The 16,404-nt window shown below is 41.4% G+C and overlaps 1 protein-coding gene across 1 annotated transcript in view; it reads left to right on the plus strand.

Moving 5' to 3' along the window:
* Ankrd42 (ankyrin repeat domain 42) overlaps window positions 1-16,404 on the plus strand; it is a 46,592-nt gene that overhangs the window by 27,237 nt on the left and 2,951 nt on the right. The window contains exons 9-11 of the mRNA XM_028770648.1: window positions 4,450-4,622; window positions 12,923-13,049; window positions 14,542-14,686. Coding sequence (XP_028626481.1) covers window positions 4,450-4,622; window positions 12,923-13,049; window positions 14,542-14,686 — 445 coding nt within the window. The remainder of the gene's footprint in view (window positions 1-4,449; window positions 4,623-12,922; window positions 13,050-14,541; window positions 14,687-16,404) is intronic.

The raw sequence follows: 16,404 nt of genomic DNA on the forward strand, positions 1-16,404 counted from the left end.
TCCTCTTTAAAGCAATCATTCTCAGCTGGATGATGGTGTTAGATGATAGTATTAGTTCTCTTTCCTTTGGGGAAGGAACATTTCAAAATAAGAGCAAAGTCCATGACAGTGAGCATCTACCTGATAAGGTCAGGTCCAGGAGTCTCCAGCATGCTGCAGTGATCTAACCAGTGCGCACAATGCTCGTTCCACCCAGATATCCTTGATGCCTTGCTGAGAAACTGGTAAAAAGGAATAACAACAGTGAGAGTAGAGGAGCAGCTCTAACGGTTTGAATCGTAGTTAGGAATTCACGTGGGAGCTAAATGTAGCCTCTATTACAGAACTCTGCGAGCTCATGCAGGTCAGGCCCGTCTTTGTGCTCCTTTGGTTGTTTCTTCAGTGTCTAGTCTGTTCTTGCAGGCCAGGCACTGTGGTACAGGTCGGACAGACTGTGAAGGTGGGAAGCACAGTGCCTGCAGTCATGGAAGCCCTCGGAACACTGATGTACAAACAAAGCTTTGCAACCGAACCATTGCCTCACCCACACTACATTGTGTGTATGAGTGAGGAAAACTGCCAGCTCTCCTGACTGTCAGTGGTGTAGCTTTGGAAACAGCACAGATGAGAGTAAATGATGAAAGAGAGATTGCAGAGGGATGGGACTTAGACTGCTGTCAAGGAAACCATTATTTTTTGAAGCAGCAGCATTTATGTTGACCCTTGCTGGAGGATTTGCAACATAACATTCTGCAGTTTTGTCATTCAGAGCTGCTTGAATTTATACTATGAGTATGGGCTACAGTGGCAGGTGAGGCTTGACCTGATGTTTGGTTGGGTCCAACAGCTACTTAACTTTACTTATATGTAGCTCAGGCTCCCCTTCAACTTGCAGTCCTGTCTCAGCCTCCGTGGTGCTAGGATTAGAGGTTTGTGCCATTATACCTCAGGTTATTTTCTTGTTGTTGGTTCTAAAGGGTTCTTTATAAATTCTAGATACCAGTTCTTTCTCAGAAAATATCCTTTGCAAAGAATATTTTTCTCTCAGTTGTGGGATGTTTTCATACTCTTAAAATATCTTTGAAGATGAGTCAGTTTTAGTGAAGTTTTCCTTTTTTGGAGCATGTGTTTGGTGTTAGATCTTGAAAAATCTTAGTGACTTTGCATTCTATGATTTCTTCTAGAAGTTGTATAGTTGTAGGCTGCAAGGTCTATGGTTCATTATAATTTTTTTAAAAAATATGTTGTACTAGATATGCATATAAGTTCATTCTTTTGCATATGGATATCAGTTATTGCACTATTTGTTGAAAGTGCTTCCTTCACTGCCTTTGTCAAGACTCAACTTTATTTGCTTGTTTGAGACATGGTCTTTCTCCATAGTCCAGGCTGGCTTTAAATTACCAGACAGTCCAAACTGGCCTCAAAGCTATAATCCTCCTGCCACCTCAGCTTCCCAAGGGCTGAGATTATAGGCATATGCTACCATATATCTAACCTAATACTTATATATAGTAAAGTAAAAAAATGGAAATAAGGACTATATCTCTTAAGTAGAATAAAAAAGATAACAAAGGGAACTTATAGGGTAAGTTAGGATATTAAAAACTAATTCACAAGGAGCGGGAATAGGGGAAAGTAGCAGGAAGATTGGCAAGAGAGGAAAGGGATGTAGAACTAAGGTATGAGAAATAATAGGAAAAAGAAAGTTAGAAGAAAAAAAAAGTGATTAAAGCCACGATGGGCATTATAGTACATGGCGACCATTCTGAAGGCAGGGGTGGGAAGATCTCTGTAGTTTGAGGCCAGCCAGGGCTGTAAAGCATGACCCTGTCTCAAAAAGAAAGAAAAAAACATTAGTTCTTTCCCATAAGCAGATGAGAGATTTGATGTTTCTTCTCCTGCCAAGCCGCTTCTTTTGAAATGTACTGGAGTTGGGGAAGTGGGCAGAGAGTTGTTTTTTTCTCTATTCCAAACAGGTTGTACCTGAAAGAACAGTGTGGAGGCTGGGCCCTTTCTGAGCCTTACTTAGCTAGGCAAGAGCTAGGACGGTGACTGCCACTGGCTCAGTTCATGCCTGTCATCTCTGTATGTGAACCCAGCACTGCAGCAAGTACAGGAGTGGTGCCTCATGTACTGGCACAGTCTACCTCCTGCGTGTGCTTGGGCATGGGAACACCAAAGCTATGGCATATTTCTACCATTTGTCTCTGGAGGTTCAGAGTGGAGAAGGTGGTCAAACCCACACAGTCTGCACCAAGGGCATGATTCACGGATGGGCACTGAGGAATCCTCTGTGCTCTAGCAATGCTGGTCTCTGTTCCAGCCCCTGCTTATAGCCACCCATGGCTACTTTCACTCCACTTCTCAGAGGTCAGGCTACCATTGCCAAATGGAAGTTTCCCTGTTTCCCTCTGCGTGCATTTCCCAGCCCTGGAGATCTGTATCGGTAAATCTGTATTCAAATCACAGCCCGTTTCTTAGGTTTCTTAGGCCCACATTGACTCTTGCAGCAAGCACTTGTGGAGCTAGTGAAGAGGAGAGGCCACTGGCACTTGAAGGTGTGAAGATGCAGGGCCCTTAGTTCTTTAAGCCTGAGGTTCCATGGTAGCACCTCCCTTTGTATGCTTGCTCAGCATAGCACACTGAGCGAATTAGCAAGTGCTGGGGCCTTTTCCTGTGCGTGTCTACAGATAGATCCAGATCTGCGGTCTTACACTAATTTTGCACAGTGCCCATGGATCTTTTTTCCAGGTTCCCTTCTCTCCTTTTTCTTAAAGCCCTGAGTGGAATTTTCTTTCTCGTCCCATGCTGTGCTACCTAGAGGTCACTACAGTGGTACTAGTAGTGTAGTACTGCAGTTCTTTGCTTCTTCCATAATTTAAGGTACAGTATGTTTGGATTTGACCTGGTCACTATCTGTTGCACATGCCTGTAGCTACACACCCAGAGTTCTTTTTTCAATTTTGTGAAGATACAAGCGTGTCCTGGCTGTCTCTAGTCTACCATAGCTCCTTACTGCTGTCCCTTGTCAGCCTGACAACTCTAGATACCTTTATTACTAAATTTTATTTTTCTTCTTGTGGTGCTGGGAATCAAACCTGGGTGCTTGTACATATTAGACAAGTACTGTACAACCGAGCTGCAAACAGCTGGATTGATAGCTCTTTAATAATTTACTTGCTGTACCTGATTAAAAGAATAAGAATGTATGTATAATGTATAGTTTAAAAAATATGAATGTATTAGTTTCTTTTGCATTGCTTTAACCAAATTAACTAATCAACAACTTGAAAGGAGAAAAGCTAATTTGGGCTCATGGGTTTCAGAGTATTTCAGCTCAGCACAGTTAGGAAGGCCTGGCAGCCAAGGCTTGGTGGTGAGAATATGTGGTGGTGGTTGTTCACATAAGCAAACCCGGAAGCAGTCATCTCTGGCTCTCCAGTGGTGGGTATACTCTTCAAAGCCTTCTCTCTAGCAGCCTATTTCTGTCCACCAGGCTTTATCTCCTAACAGCCTCCCTTATAGCATGATAGGAGACCTGGCTGGGTATTCAAAACATAAGTATAGGGAACATTACACATTCAAACCGTAACAGTGTGGAAAGTAGAATTTAATATTCTATACTAGGGCAATTCTCCGTGCCCTAGAAGAAAGCAATATATATTTCAGTTAAGAACATTATGGGAAAATAATGCTTGTTTCACTTATTTACAACAGAAACATTTCTAAGATTAAGAATTTATGCCAGGCAGTGGTGGTGCACGCCTTTAATCCCAGCACTTGGGAGGCAGAGGCAGGCAGATTTCTGAGTTCAAGGCCAGCCTGGTCTGCAGAGTGAGTTCCAGGACAGCCAGGACTACACAGAGAAACCCTGTCTCGAAAAACCAAACCCTCCCCAAAAAAATTATTATTAGAGGTTTAATGAAATGTGAAAGGGAGCAAAGAGAATAGCAAACAGAAGGAGATGGCATTATTCCTTTAAATTTCAAATGTGCTAAGTGCTTTGGGTTGAAGGATGAAGAGTAAGTGAGAAAGTGATTATGATAAAAACTAGAATTAACTCTAAAACTGGAACCAGAATTAATTTTGTCACCTTGCCTTGGGCTAGCAGAAGTAAATAAAATAGAGAATCAAGGGAATCTTCTGGGCTCTGTAGTCCATAGAGTAATTCAGTTTGAAGGCATGCTAAATACTATTTTTATGTGGGATCTCCTCCCTCAGTGGACTTTTCAGCAGCAGCACTTGTGGGATCACTTCTCAATAGAAGTACTTTATAGTATTCAATAACCAAGGTTCCCACATGGCTGAGTGCAGGTCAGTTCTCAGTGACTTTCAGGAACAGGCTTGCTTTCTTGCTTGGGGGGTGGGATGATTGAAGTGCATGTACAGTGAAATTGTCTAAGTGTGACCTGCAGTTTAAATGTATAGTTGTTTTGGATCTGGTTAATTATTAATTCTTTTTTACAGATTCGCTCATTTGGCCGCAGTGAAACTCTTGGAGGGGCTACAGAAATATGACATAGATGACATTGAAAGTGATAAAGAGCATATGAATTTTTTTTTAAGGCACGGTGTTGAAGGAAGCACCGATGCCAAGGATGACTTATGTTTGAGTGAATCAGACAAAGCAAATGCCAGAAGTAAGTATGCTGCCTCTATCATGAATCAGCCACTCAAAACTACAACGGCCACGGGGCTGGAGAGATGGCTCAGTAGGTAAAAATCACTGCATGTAATCTTTAGAACTCATGTAACACTGGCAAGGTGGCATGCTTCTATAATACAGTGCTCCTAACACGTGATGGGAGGCAAAGATAAGGTAATGTGTCAAAGCTTGAGGGCCAGGTAACCTGGAGTAACCTGGAGTAACCTGGAGTAGGCATCCACAAACAACAAAGAGAACCTGTCTCTATCATGATGGAAAGCAAGAACCAACACCAGAGGTTGTTTGAACCCCAAACATGTTATAGTACATGCTTGCCTGAGTGCACATGAAAGAACATGTGTACATATGAATGTGTGTACACAGACAATATATATCATACACACACTGTAAACAAACAAAGAAATAAAGGCAGACAAATACTAGGGCTGGGGAGCTGGCTCAGTGGGTGGTTAAGAGCTCTTGCTGCTCCATTAGAGTTGATTTCTTGCCCCCACTTCTAGTGTAGCTTAGGCTCTAGGTGGCATCGCCCCACCATATGCATAGATACAAATTAACAATACACATAAATAAAAATTAACAATCAAGCCTACTTTTTTTTTTTTACCTCAAGTATGGAGCTTATTCAAATAACATTGTCTGCAAAGAAAAGTAATTTGGTATTTTCAGAATCAGAACCAGTTCCAGTGTTTTTGTGCTAGGAGTTATTGAAAGTATGACTAAGTGTAAGATATGGTCTTTGGAATGAAAGAGTGTAACATGGAAACTAAAGAAGTTACATAAGACAAATGTATTTAAGTGGATCATAGGCATGGAAAGAGCCAAGTCAAGAGTGATAATGCTGGCACTAGGGAGGCTGAGTGAGAGGATCAAAGTCTGAGGCCAGTCTGGGCTGTATAGTGAGCTGAGAGCAAGCGTGGACTACATAGGAAGATTTTAACTCCTTCCCACCCTAGCATACACAAAAACATTTCCAAGGCCTGCTGGTAAATTATCTTTTTGTAAAGGTTCATTATTTTCATTATCTTTATGTGTGTGTTTTGTTTGTATATATGTCTGTGTACCATGTATATTACTGGTGCTCACAAAGTCCAGAAGTAGGCATCAGATCCTCTGGAGCTGCAGATACAGTCAGCATGTTATAGGCACCATGTCGTCCTAGGAATCAAACCTGGATCCTCTGCAGGAGCAACAAGTGCTCTTAGCTGTTAGCTTATCTCTCTAGCACTAATGATTATTTTATTTTTGAGATTATAATATAATTATGCCTTTTCTCCTTTCCCTTTACTCCCTTCAAAACTTCTAATATACCCTCCCCCCCTTCAAATTTATGGCTTCTTTTTTCACTAGTTGTTATGCATAGATTCTCAGTCCAGCAATTTTTAAAAACAATGTTTGCAACAAATTTTCTGCTTATCTACTGTGCCAGACAGTTGTCGTTATTAGAGAAATGGACCAATTCAAAGAACCTACTGTTTGGTATTGGTAGCCATAGGGGAGAGTAATAAAGAATTGAAAAGAAAATAGGAGTATAAAGGAAATGAGTCAGGGTGATGGTATAGGTAACTATTAGGTCTCTGAGGTGACATTTCAGAAGAGACCTGAATGATGAGAATAAACTGTATGAAGGTCTTGGGAGGGAATACTAAACAGAGCATGTGCAAAGGTGAGTATCAGTGTGCCTGAGTGGAGTCACTAAGAAGTTAACAGAGAAGCTTGGAGAGGTGAGTAGGGGCCTAGTAGGATCATAAAGACCCTAATAAGAATTTAGATTTAGGTTTTCTTTTAAGCCTTTGGAGGAGTTTAGGGCAAGAATGATGTTATTTGATGTGTGTTTAAAGACTATTATTCTTGAAAAAAGACTGTTATTCTAACTACTGAGATGTAGCAGACTGAGGGGTACAAAGAATGTAACATTTAATGTGGGTTAATTAGGAGAAAACATATTTATTTGACAATATGGATAAAGTGTTTAATTTAGAAATTTGTAAAGGAATTGTGCAAGAGCGGTACAGTGCTATCTGTATTGTTCCTGGGCTCTACAGTCTGTAATGGAGGCCCATGGCTACCAGACACATTCTTGTTTTGCTTCAGTGTTTTTTATACTAGAGATTTTCATTCCAGAAGAGCTCGAATTAACACTGTGTATTTCCTTTTAAGATCTCCCCCCCCACACACACCATGATGTTTTAACCAGACAGCAGTAATAAGGCTATACATTACCTAGAGGTTGGTTGTAAAGAAAGCAAGCCAGGATCTGATTAGTTCTACTTGTTTTTGTATCTAGATTTCCAGAGGGTTGAAAGGCCGTTTCCTTTCTCAGGGCCTGAATGAAAGTGGGAAGGTCAAAGGAAGTGGCCTTAATTGAGAAGAGAGTTGGTGATAGCTTGGTTTGGAATGGAGATAGTGAGGTTTGGCTATGCTGTTAAAGGGGGCCGTGGGATTTGCTGATTGATCTGGGTGGGAGGAGTTTGAAGATGAAGGCAGGGAAAGATGACTCATAGGCACTTGGCCTGGATAGTTAGGTGAATGGCAATGCATTTAAAAGGATTATTCACTCAGAAGAGTGTAGCAAGAGAAACTTTGTAGAAGTGTGGTTTGGGCTTTCCCTTGAATGGGTAGGATTTAGATAGGTGACATGGATGAGGAAGGCATGCCATTTATCCAACATGTGTGGATCTGTACACTGTTCACAGCCTTGGCTAAGGACTATGGAAGTATACCAGAGACAGTTCTGCATTTTGGACTTTACAAAATATTCTGGACTCAACATAGATGTCTCTGTAACTCAACTACATGATGTCTTGGTAACTGTGCTTTCTCAGTTATTTCTCTTTTATCATCCAGCATGTGCTTACTGAATATTGTTTATGTGTTAGACAGTGTGAAATGCTAGGATTACATTGGTACACATGTAAATCATTTCTCCATGACTTTGAACTGATTTTTTTATTTTTTAAAACCATGGTAGTGTTTATAATTTTCTTTTGAAAATATTTACTTTTTGCTATTTTTTTTATTGTGGGGGTGCATATGTGTGTGTGTGTGTATGTGCATGTGTGCACATGAATTTAGATAACCTTGGAGTCCAGAGGCTTTGGATCCCCTTGGGGCTGTAGTTTTAGGTTTTGAGCCACTGTAGAGCTTTGAATATGCTTGGCCCAGGGAATAGCACTATTAGTAGGTGTGGCCTTGTTGGAGGAAGTGTGTCACTGTGGGGCTGTGCTTTGAGCCCCTCCTCCTAGCTGCATGGAAGTCAGTGTTCTCCTAGTGGCCATCAGATCAAGATGTAAAACTCTGAGCTCTTTCTCTGGCACCATGTCTGATGTGTTCATAAAAAGATAAAGAGAAAAGGAATATGTTCTATGGGGGTGTGGTGAGGTGTAGGGGAAGGGAGTGCCTCAGTGGACCCATGCTAAGACATCCCTTCCCCCTGAGAGACCAGCCACACGATAGTATAGAATAGAGTTTATTCAGGGCATGGGGAGGGAAGTTAAGAGGGTAGTAGAGGCAAAGAAAGGCAGACAGAGAGGGAGTAGAGAAGTAGAGGCTGGCCATGAGCACGTGGAGAGAGGGGGAGGGGAAGCGAATGGGAAGGAGAGAGCAAGGGCAAGAGAGAAGCAAGAGGCAAGAGATCAAGAGAGGGAACAAGCCCACTGGTCAGGCCTACCTGGCTATTGCCAGGTAACTGTGGGGAGGAGTATACCTGGCTATTGCCAGGCAACTATGGGGTAGAGTTTAGACAGAATGCTAACAATGTCTGCCTGGATGCTGTCATTCTTCCTACCGTGATGATAATGGACTAAACCTCTGAAACCATAGTAAACCAGCCTCAATTAAATGTTTGCCTTTGGGCTGGAGAGATGGCTCAGCGGTTAAGAGCACTGACTGCTCTTCCAGAGGTCCTGAGTTCAAATCCCAGCAACCACATGGTGGCTCACAACCATCCGTAATGAGATTGGATGCCCTCTTCTGGTGTGTCTGAAGACAGCTACAGTGTACTCATCAATACAATAAATAAATAAATATTTAAAAAAAAAAAGTAAATGTTTGCCTTTATAAGAGTTGCTTAGGTCATATTGTCTCTTCACAGCAGTAAAACACTAACTAAGACAGCCACTAAATGTGGGTGCTGGGGTCCTAACTTGAATTCTCAGGAAGAGTAGCAAGTGCTCCTAACAGCTGAGAGAATGTATTAATCATGTTTCTGTTGCTTAATACTAAGCATCTTAGAGAAGGAATAGTTTATTTAGGCTTATAGTCCCAGAAAGGTGTCAGTCCTGCAGGGAGGTATAATTATAGTAGCAAGCTGCTGGCCACAGGCATGGCGGCAGGAACAGGAAGCAGGGAGCTTTGAAGGAGAGAGAAAAAAACTCAAGGAGGCTTTTTAGCTCTTAGAGCCTAATCTCATTGACTTCTTCCTGCAAGGCTGCACTGCTTACATTTCCTAGTCATTTAAGGACCATGTCCTCAAATATGAGAACCTTTGGGGGACATTGTCATTCAAACAGTGACAGCCATGTTCATTGGTTTATGTTTGAAGACTATCATTCTTACTGTGGAGGATATAAGAGACTGGAGGGTGAGAAAGCATGTAACACTTCTAGTCTCTCATTGTCCTCTGGATTGTAGCAGTGAGTTGTGCTTCACTGCTTTGGCTCCTGGTGGATCGCACATGCACACCCACCCTGGAGCAATCTTTGGATCCATGAATGAAAGACACACACACACACACACACACACACACACACACACACATGCACAAGCTTATTTTTAAAATGCCTTGGCTACCTTAAAGACTGAACACTCCTAAACCTTCCCCTGCTACCCCAGGCCCAAATCTCCCATAGTTGGTTGGCTTTATCTCCTGCTGCTCCTGCGTCCCATTCTTCTACGCAGAGTCATGGTGATCTCCTCTGTTGTTCTCTGTGTTCTACCCACACAACTCTAAGTGTCCTACCTTATTTCATTGGCATCTTTATTGATTGATCAAAAACCAGTTGGGGCCGGGCGGTGGTGGCGCACGCCTTTAATCCCAGCACTTGGGAGGCAGAGACAGGTGGATTTCTGAGTTTGAGGCCAGCCTGGTCTACCGAGTGAGTTCCAGGACAGCCAGAGCGATATAGAGAAACCCTGTCTCGAAAAACAAAGAAACCAAAAAAAAAAAAAAAAAAAAAAACAGTTGGGGTGGAGGTCCTTCAGTGTCTGGACATACAGATTCCCAACTGAATCAAAGCCTTTGAACCAATCTCCAACATAGGATTACCAGTTGGACGATAATCTGATTCCATCTAATGGTGTCTTAGTATGCTCAGGCTGTTGTAGTTAGAGACTGGGAAAGTTAAACAACAGAAATTTATTTCTTGCAATTAGACACTGGAAGTCTAACATGATCAAAGTCTAACATGATTGTTTTATGGAGAAGGGCCTGCTATTGACTGTGCTATGACCATGTCCTCAAATGAAAGAGTGAGGAAGGCTTAGGGTCAGAACAAAGATGCAAAAGTAGTCCATCTAAAGTGGACTCCTCTAATGCTATTAATCTCATGATAATAGGACATTAACTCCAGTCACCTTCTAAAAACCCCATCTCCAAGTAACATCACACTGGAATATAGAGCTTTAATGTGAATTTTGGGAGAGATCTGTTCAGTCAATAATGAATAGATAACCACTAAAACATCCTAAATTAGTTTAAGTTAGACTGCCCCTCTCCTCCAGAATATATGCTGCTTGACACAAACAGATACCCAGAAACCAATGAGGTTGTGATTTTTATAGGTGTTATGCTTTAAGCAAACAAATAAACAAGTGAATTGGAGAGATGGCTCAATAGTTAAGAGTACTGGCTGCTTTTCCAGAGGACCTGGTTCAATTCCCACTACCCACATGGTAGCTCACAACTGCCTGTAGCTCTAGTTTCAGATCTGACACCCTCACTTTTTTATCTGTCACAGTTTACGTATATGGGAATGATAATATCTCTTAAGAAACACTAAGGTATCATATTATTTGATTTATAAAGAGCCTATAGTGACTTGAATGAAAATAACTCCCACAGGCTCATAGGGAGTGGCATTATTAGGTGTGCCCTTGTTGGAGGAAATGTGATACTGGGGATGATCTTGAGGTTCCAAATGCTCAAGCCAGGCCTATTGTCTCTCCCTGCTGTCTGCTGATCCAGATGTAGAACACTAGCTAACTTTCCAGCATCGAATCTGCCTGCATGCTATCATGCTTCTCACTATGATGACAGTGGGCTAAACCTCTGAAACTGTAAGCCAGCCCCAATTAAAATTTCCTTTATAAGAGTTTCCATGGTCATGATGTCTTGTAACAAGTGATATTTAGAAAACGGTGCCTGCTCTGGGTTGTTCCCAGGCAGCTGCCATGTTCCTGCTGCTCCTCAGCTCTGACCAGGCCTCTGGCTAGCTAGATGCTCAGACCCTGGCACCCATCAATCTACCATGGTGTATCCACAAAGCTGAACCCCACACAATATCTGCCATCCTCGCAGTACCTAGTAGAATGAAGACTCTTAAAGCGTAATGATTATCTAAAGGATTTATATATTTGGAAATGCTCAATTAACAAGATGCTCACACAATAGAGTTGTTACTCAATATCTAACCTTTTGATAGAAGTTGTTACCCAGGACAGCTTTAGACCCATCTGTGGTTCCCATGGCTGCTCCCTCTCTCCTCCCCTTCCTCTCTTTCCCCCCTCCCCTTCCTCTCTTTCTTCTCCCAGCTCCACCTCCTCTTCTACTGCCTAATCACAGAGCTCCACTGTGAATACAATGTAGCAGTATAAATATCCTGCTACAGTATCTCTTCATAGCCTGTTGACTAAGACAGAGCCCTAGGTTTATAGAGGCTAAGTTACTTGTCCAAAGTTACCCTATAACTGGATGTAAGGCTTTCAGACTTGTTTATGTAGGATCTTTGTCACCATACTTACTGTATCCTGAAGGGAGTATATTCATGCCACATAATCTTACTGTTTCTTCTCACTGTGTATGGTCAGGGAAGCCATGGTGTGTTCTAATGGATAAGAAGGATGGTTTCAGTGGATCTCTGGTGAGGAAAGCTAGAAGAATGTGTTTGAATTGAGGCTAATCTAAGTACAACCATGTAAGCCATATAGTGAGTGAATAGTAGATCTTAGGCAGTAGGTTCAGACATCAGAGCTTTACCACTGTTTAGCTTGGTTGCTTTTAGAACATTAGTTTTCTCATCTATGAAATCCAGCAGTGTTGCTATTGCTACCCTGACAGACTTGTTACAACGCTTAATTTCATACACTAAAGAATGGGAACTGCTTAGCTTGTGGCAGAGGCTCAGATGTGTTGTCTTCCTTTTGATCTTTGGAAGAAGTTTTTAGTTATTCTGGTTGGAATATATAGTTGTGATTAAACCGTATTTTCTAAGAAAAATTGAAGCTCATGTCTAGATATATTTAATTTTTCTTTAAAAAGACTTAAAAGCTCCTAGTACAATCTCAGGCTTATTTTTCCTGGGACATGGCAGATCCTTCCATTGTGAGTTCTACCAAGGGATAACCTGAAGAAGCATCAATTTTCTTGAATTTTCTAACATGTAGTATATAATAGATGGCCTGGTACTTACTTCTCATCTTAAAACACTGCTAATCTTCTTTAAGATATTTTGCCTATGATGTCTGCATTATAATTATCTGATGCATGTTCCAATAACAGATAAAGAATCTTCCAACTATGTTTTTTATTGCTTGCATTGCTGATATTTCCCCTTCCACATATATATCACATTTGGATGAGTTCCTTCCATAAGCAGCAGACTGTTAAAGAAGTTCTGTTAAAGAAGAAGCAAATGGAGGTGGAGAGATAGCTCAGTGGATAAGAGTGTCATATACTCTTTGGCAGGATTTGGATTTGGTTCCCAGCACTCACATGGCAGCTCAGAACCATCTATACTCCAGTTCCAGGGGGTCAAATGCCTTCTTCTGACCTCCACAGGCACACACAGAGGCAAAATACTCATCCACATAAAATAAAATTAATAAATATTTTTAAAAGATGTTGCTCCACAGAGAAGAAGGAGGAGGGGTGAGGGGATAGGGGGTTCCTGGGTGGGTAGGGGATGGGGTAAGGGGACAAAATATGAAATGTAAATAAAACATCCAATAAAAAAAAAAAGATGTTGCAAAAGAAAAAGAACCAAATGTTGAGAGAGTATCATCATCCTGCAAGTGAATGTGCTGTCATCTAAATTAGGTTCCTATTTAACTGTCTTTCAGTGAGAGCTCATAAGAAAATTGTAGAATTGAGACAACTTCTGGAAATCGCTGAGAGCAACTTTAAACACTTGGGTGGAATAACAGAAGAGGATCTAAAGCAGAAGAAGGAACAGCTGGAGTCTAAGAAGTAATGTCCTTAAAACCAATGCTTTGTATTTAGTACCTGTGAGGATCTTACAATGTAGGGTGTTGGCTCAGAATTCACTATAGTCCAGGAATGCTTCCTCATGTTCAAGGAGTTTGCCTATGTCTTTCTCCTGCATGCTGGAATTAAGGCTTATGCCTCATGTCTGGAATTTGGAAAATTCTTACACATTTCTAAGTTCATCTTTTCGTTTGAGATCCAGCCTTGACTCCCTACTAGACCACAGCCTGTGCTGACCCTGAGGAAATACCTATCAGAAAATGTTAACTCAGTAATTCTTATCTCTTGTTAATCACACCTAATTTCTATGCCCCAGTTAACCAGTATTAATTAGCCTCCAAAAGCAAATTCATTTAAGTGGTGGGTGCTGGTCTTTAGTTAATCACAGCTGGTTCTTCAGCCCCAGATAACAGCATCTGTTGTTGCAGTGAAGCATAGTCTTTGCTTCCAAGATATCTCTCTCTCTCTCTCTCTCTCTCTCTCTCTCTCTCTCTCTCTCTCTCTCTCTCTCTCTCTGTTTGTTTTTTGGTTTTTCGAGACACGGTTTCTCTGTATAGCCCTGGCTGTCCTGGAACTCACTCTGTAGACCAGGCTGGCCTCAAACTCAGAAATCCGCCTGCCTCTGCCTCCCAAGTGCTGTGATTAAAGGCGTGTGCCACCACTGCCAGGCTTCCAAAGATCTCTTAACTCAAAAAACATCACAGGAATGACCCTGGTAGTGTCTACTCACTTTACAAAGCAGCCTACGTCTTTCAAAATTCTTACTTCCAAGCTCCCACAACAGTTCATTAAGGTTTTAGCACTTGGAGCCCAAAGTTCTAAAAGCTTCTACAATCCTTCCCAAAACAACCTACCCAGGTTACCACAGCAGCTCACTCTCTGGTACCAATTTCTGTTCTACTTTGCTTTTTGTTGCTGTGATGAAACACTGACCAAAACCAACACAGGGTAGGGAAAGTGATTATTTACCTTATGCATCCAAGTTACACTCTTGTCTTTGAAGAGAAGTCAGGGCAGGAACCCAAGGCAAGAACCTGGAGATAAGAACTGAAGCTGCTTACTGGCTTGTTCGTCATAGCTGGCTGGGCCTTCTAATCTCACTCATTTTCATTACGATAGACCAGCTCCCAGGTCAGTCTAATGGAAGGACGTTCTCAGTTGCAGTTCTCTTTTCACTTGACTCTAGCTTGTTTCAAGTTGACACCTGTTCCACATTTTATATCACTGATTCCTGCTTTATTTTTTCCTTCTCTTAGTTCTTGTTACCTTCCAGCACACCATGTACTTTGCTTATTTATTTTATGGTCACTGCTTGTCCCCAGTCCCTAAATCACTTCTGGTTTATATAAGATCTTAAGTACAGTTGACAAATAAATGATTGATTTTATTTGCTTTAAAGTATAGATGGTTTACACTGTTAACAAAAAATAGTTGTTAGGTAAATCAGAACTGACTGAAAAAACATTTTTGATAGGACCATCAAAGAGCTGCAGGGGCAGCTGGCCTATGAGCGACTCCGCAGGGAAAAGTTGGAGTGTCAACTGGATGAATATCGAGTGGAAGTGGATCAGCTTAAGGAAACACTGGAGAAAATCCAGGTTCCCAGTGTCATAGCTATGGTTGGTGTCTTTACACATTTATTTTTCTTGATAAATGGTATATTGAAGTGGCTAAGATTGTGAGCTTTGAGTTGAGGGTGAATTTGAATTCTCTCAGTAATCTTTTTTGATGTGGGTAGGCCTTTGGTCTATTTGAACTTGTGTTGCAAACTAGAGCTGACTATATTTTCTGGAGTAGACATCATGATTGTGAATTTGAGACTAGCACTCTGAATAAGCATTTTTTTCTACTTTCTGGAGCTGCATTTTGAGTTTCAAATATATAACTTTTGTTATGAAAAAAAAAAAAGGCCAAGATCAAAAGGGCAAGGATTTAAATAGTCATTCCACTAGGTGTCAGTTTTAGACCAAGAAAGAGCCTCTCAATAACCCAGATCAGTACCTGACAGAACACCAAAAATTACAGAATGAGGACAAAAAACAGTTTCTCTTCAGTAGGGAACTTAGAGCCATTCAGTCTCAGTAGACTAGTCTTTGACTCCCATGCTTCTGCAAGAAAAGGCTATGTGTGGTGGGGCATGCCTTTAATCTCAGATTTTTTGTTGTTGTTGCTTTTGTTTTTTTGATTTTTGTTTGGAGGTAGAGGCAGGCAGTTCTCTGGGTTTTGGGCCAACCTGCTCTACAGAGCACATGCCAGGACAGCCAGGGCTACACAGAGAAACCTTGTTTTAAAAAACACACTGTGATGTATGTGGCCTTGGGGATACCTTATCCTGATATTATGGGGATTCAGGAACATTTCATCCTTTAGGGAAGTTTTTTTTTTTTCTCCTGTCATCACTGATAAATTGTCTCATACCTCTGCTACCTTGTCTAAACTGTAACAAAACAGCCTGGTTTTTAATTTTATGCAAACTGTTAGCCTGTTAATCACTTTAGAGACTGTAACATAAGAGTTCCTTGAAAGATGTTAAAAACAGATAAATGTACTTCCTTACACCAAATTTCACTCTCCAGATGAAGCCACTGTGAACAGTTTAGTATACCATGCGATGTAGCAAATTTTCTATTTATCCACAAATACATGTGTGTGCGTGCCTTCCTTCATTTCTTCCAGCCTATTCTTTTCTTGGAATAGGGTCTTATCATGTATTACAGACCTAAAATGCACAGATAGCCCAGGCTGGTCTCATTTACAGTCAGTCTCCTACCCAGTTTCCCATGTGTTGTGATTGCAGGTATGTGCCAACATGTCAGGCTAAGGTGGGTGGGTTGTTTGATCACACTGACAGTGTGACACAGGAACAAATTCAGTCTGTCTTCCTATGTTTCTGTAAAGATTCTAACACTCGTACTTCAGTGTTAAGCTCTCACTCGGGTTCTCTTCGTTCTGACTGACAGCTAAACTTCCATCTCACATTCCCAGCAGGGTCTAAATTTAAAATGTCTAAAACAAAACTAAACAAGACCAGATATTCACTCCAGATCTCTTTTCTTTTTTAATTTAATTTTATTTTATTTTATTTTATTTTATTTTAATTTTTGGTTTTTCGAGACAGGGTTTCTCTGTGCAACCCTGGTTGTCCTGGAACTCACTCTGTAGACCAGGCTGGCCTCGAACTCAGAAATCCACCTGCCTCTGCCTCCCAAGTGCTGGGATTAAAGGTGTGCGCCACGACCGCCCGGCCCTTTTATTTTTTCTTTTTCTTCTTCCTTCCTTCCCTCCCTCCCTCCCTCCCTCCCTCCCTCCCTCCCTCCCTCCCTCCCTCCCTCCTTCC

The sequence above is a fragment of the Grammomys surdaster genome, unplaced genomic scaffold (assembly GCF_004785775.1).
Source record: "Grammomys surdaster isolate TR1022 unplaced genomic scaffold, NIH_TR_1.0 203, whole genome shotgun sequence".
NCBI classification, from domain to species: Eukaryota; Metazoa; Chordata; class Mammalia; order Rodentia; family Muridae; genus Grammomys; species Grammomys surdaster.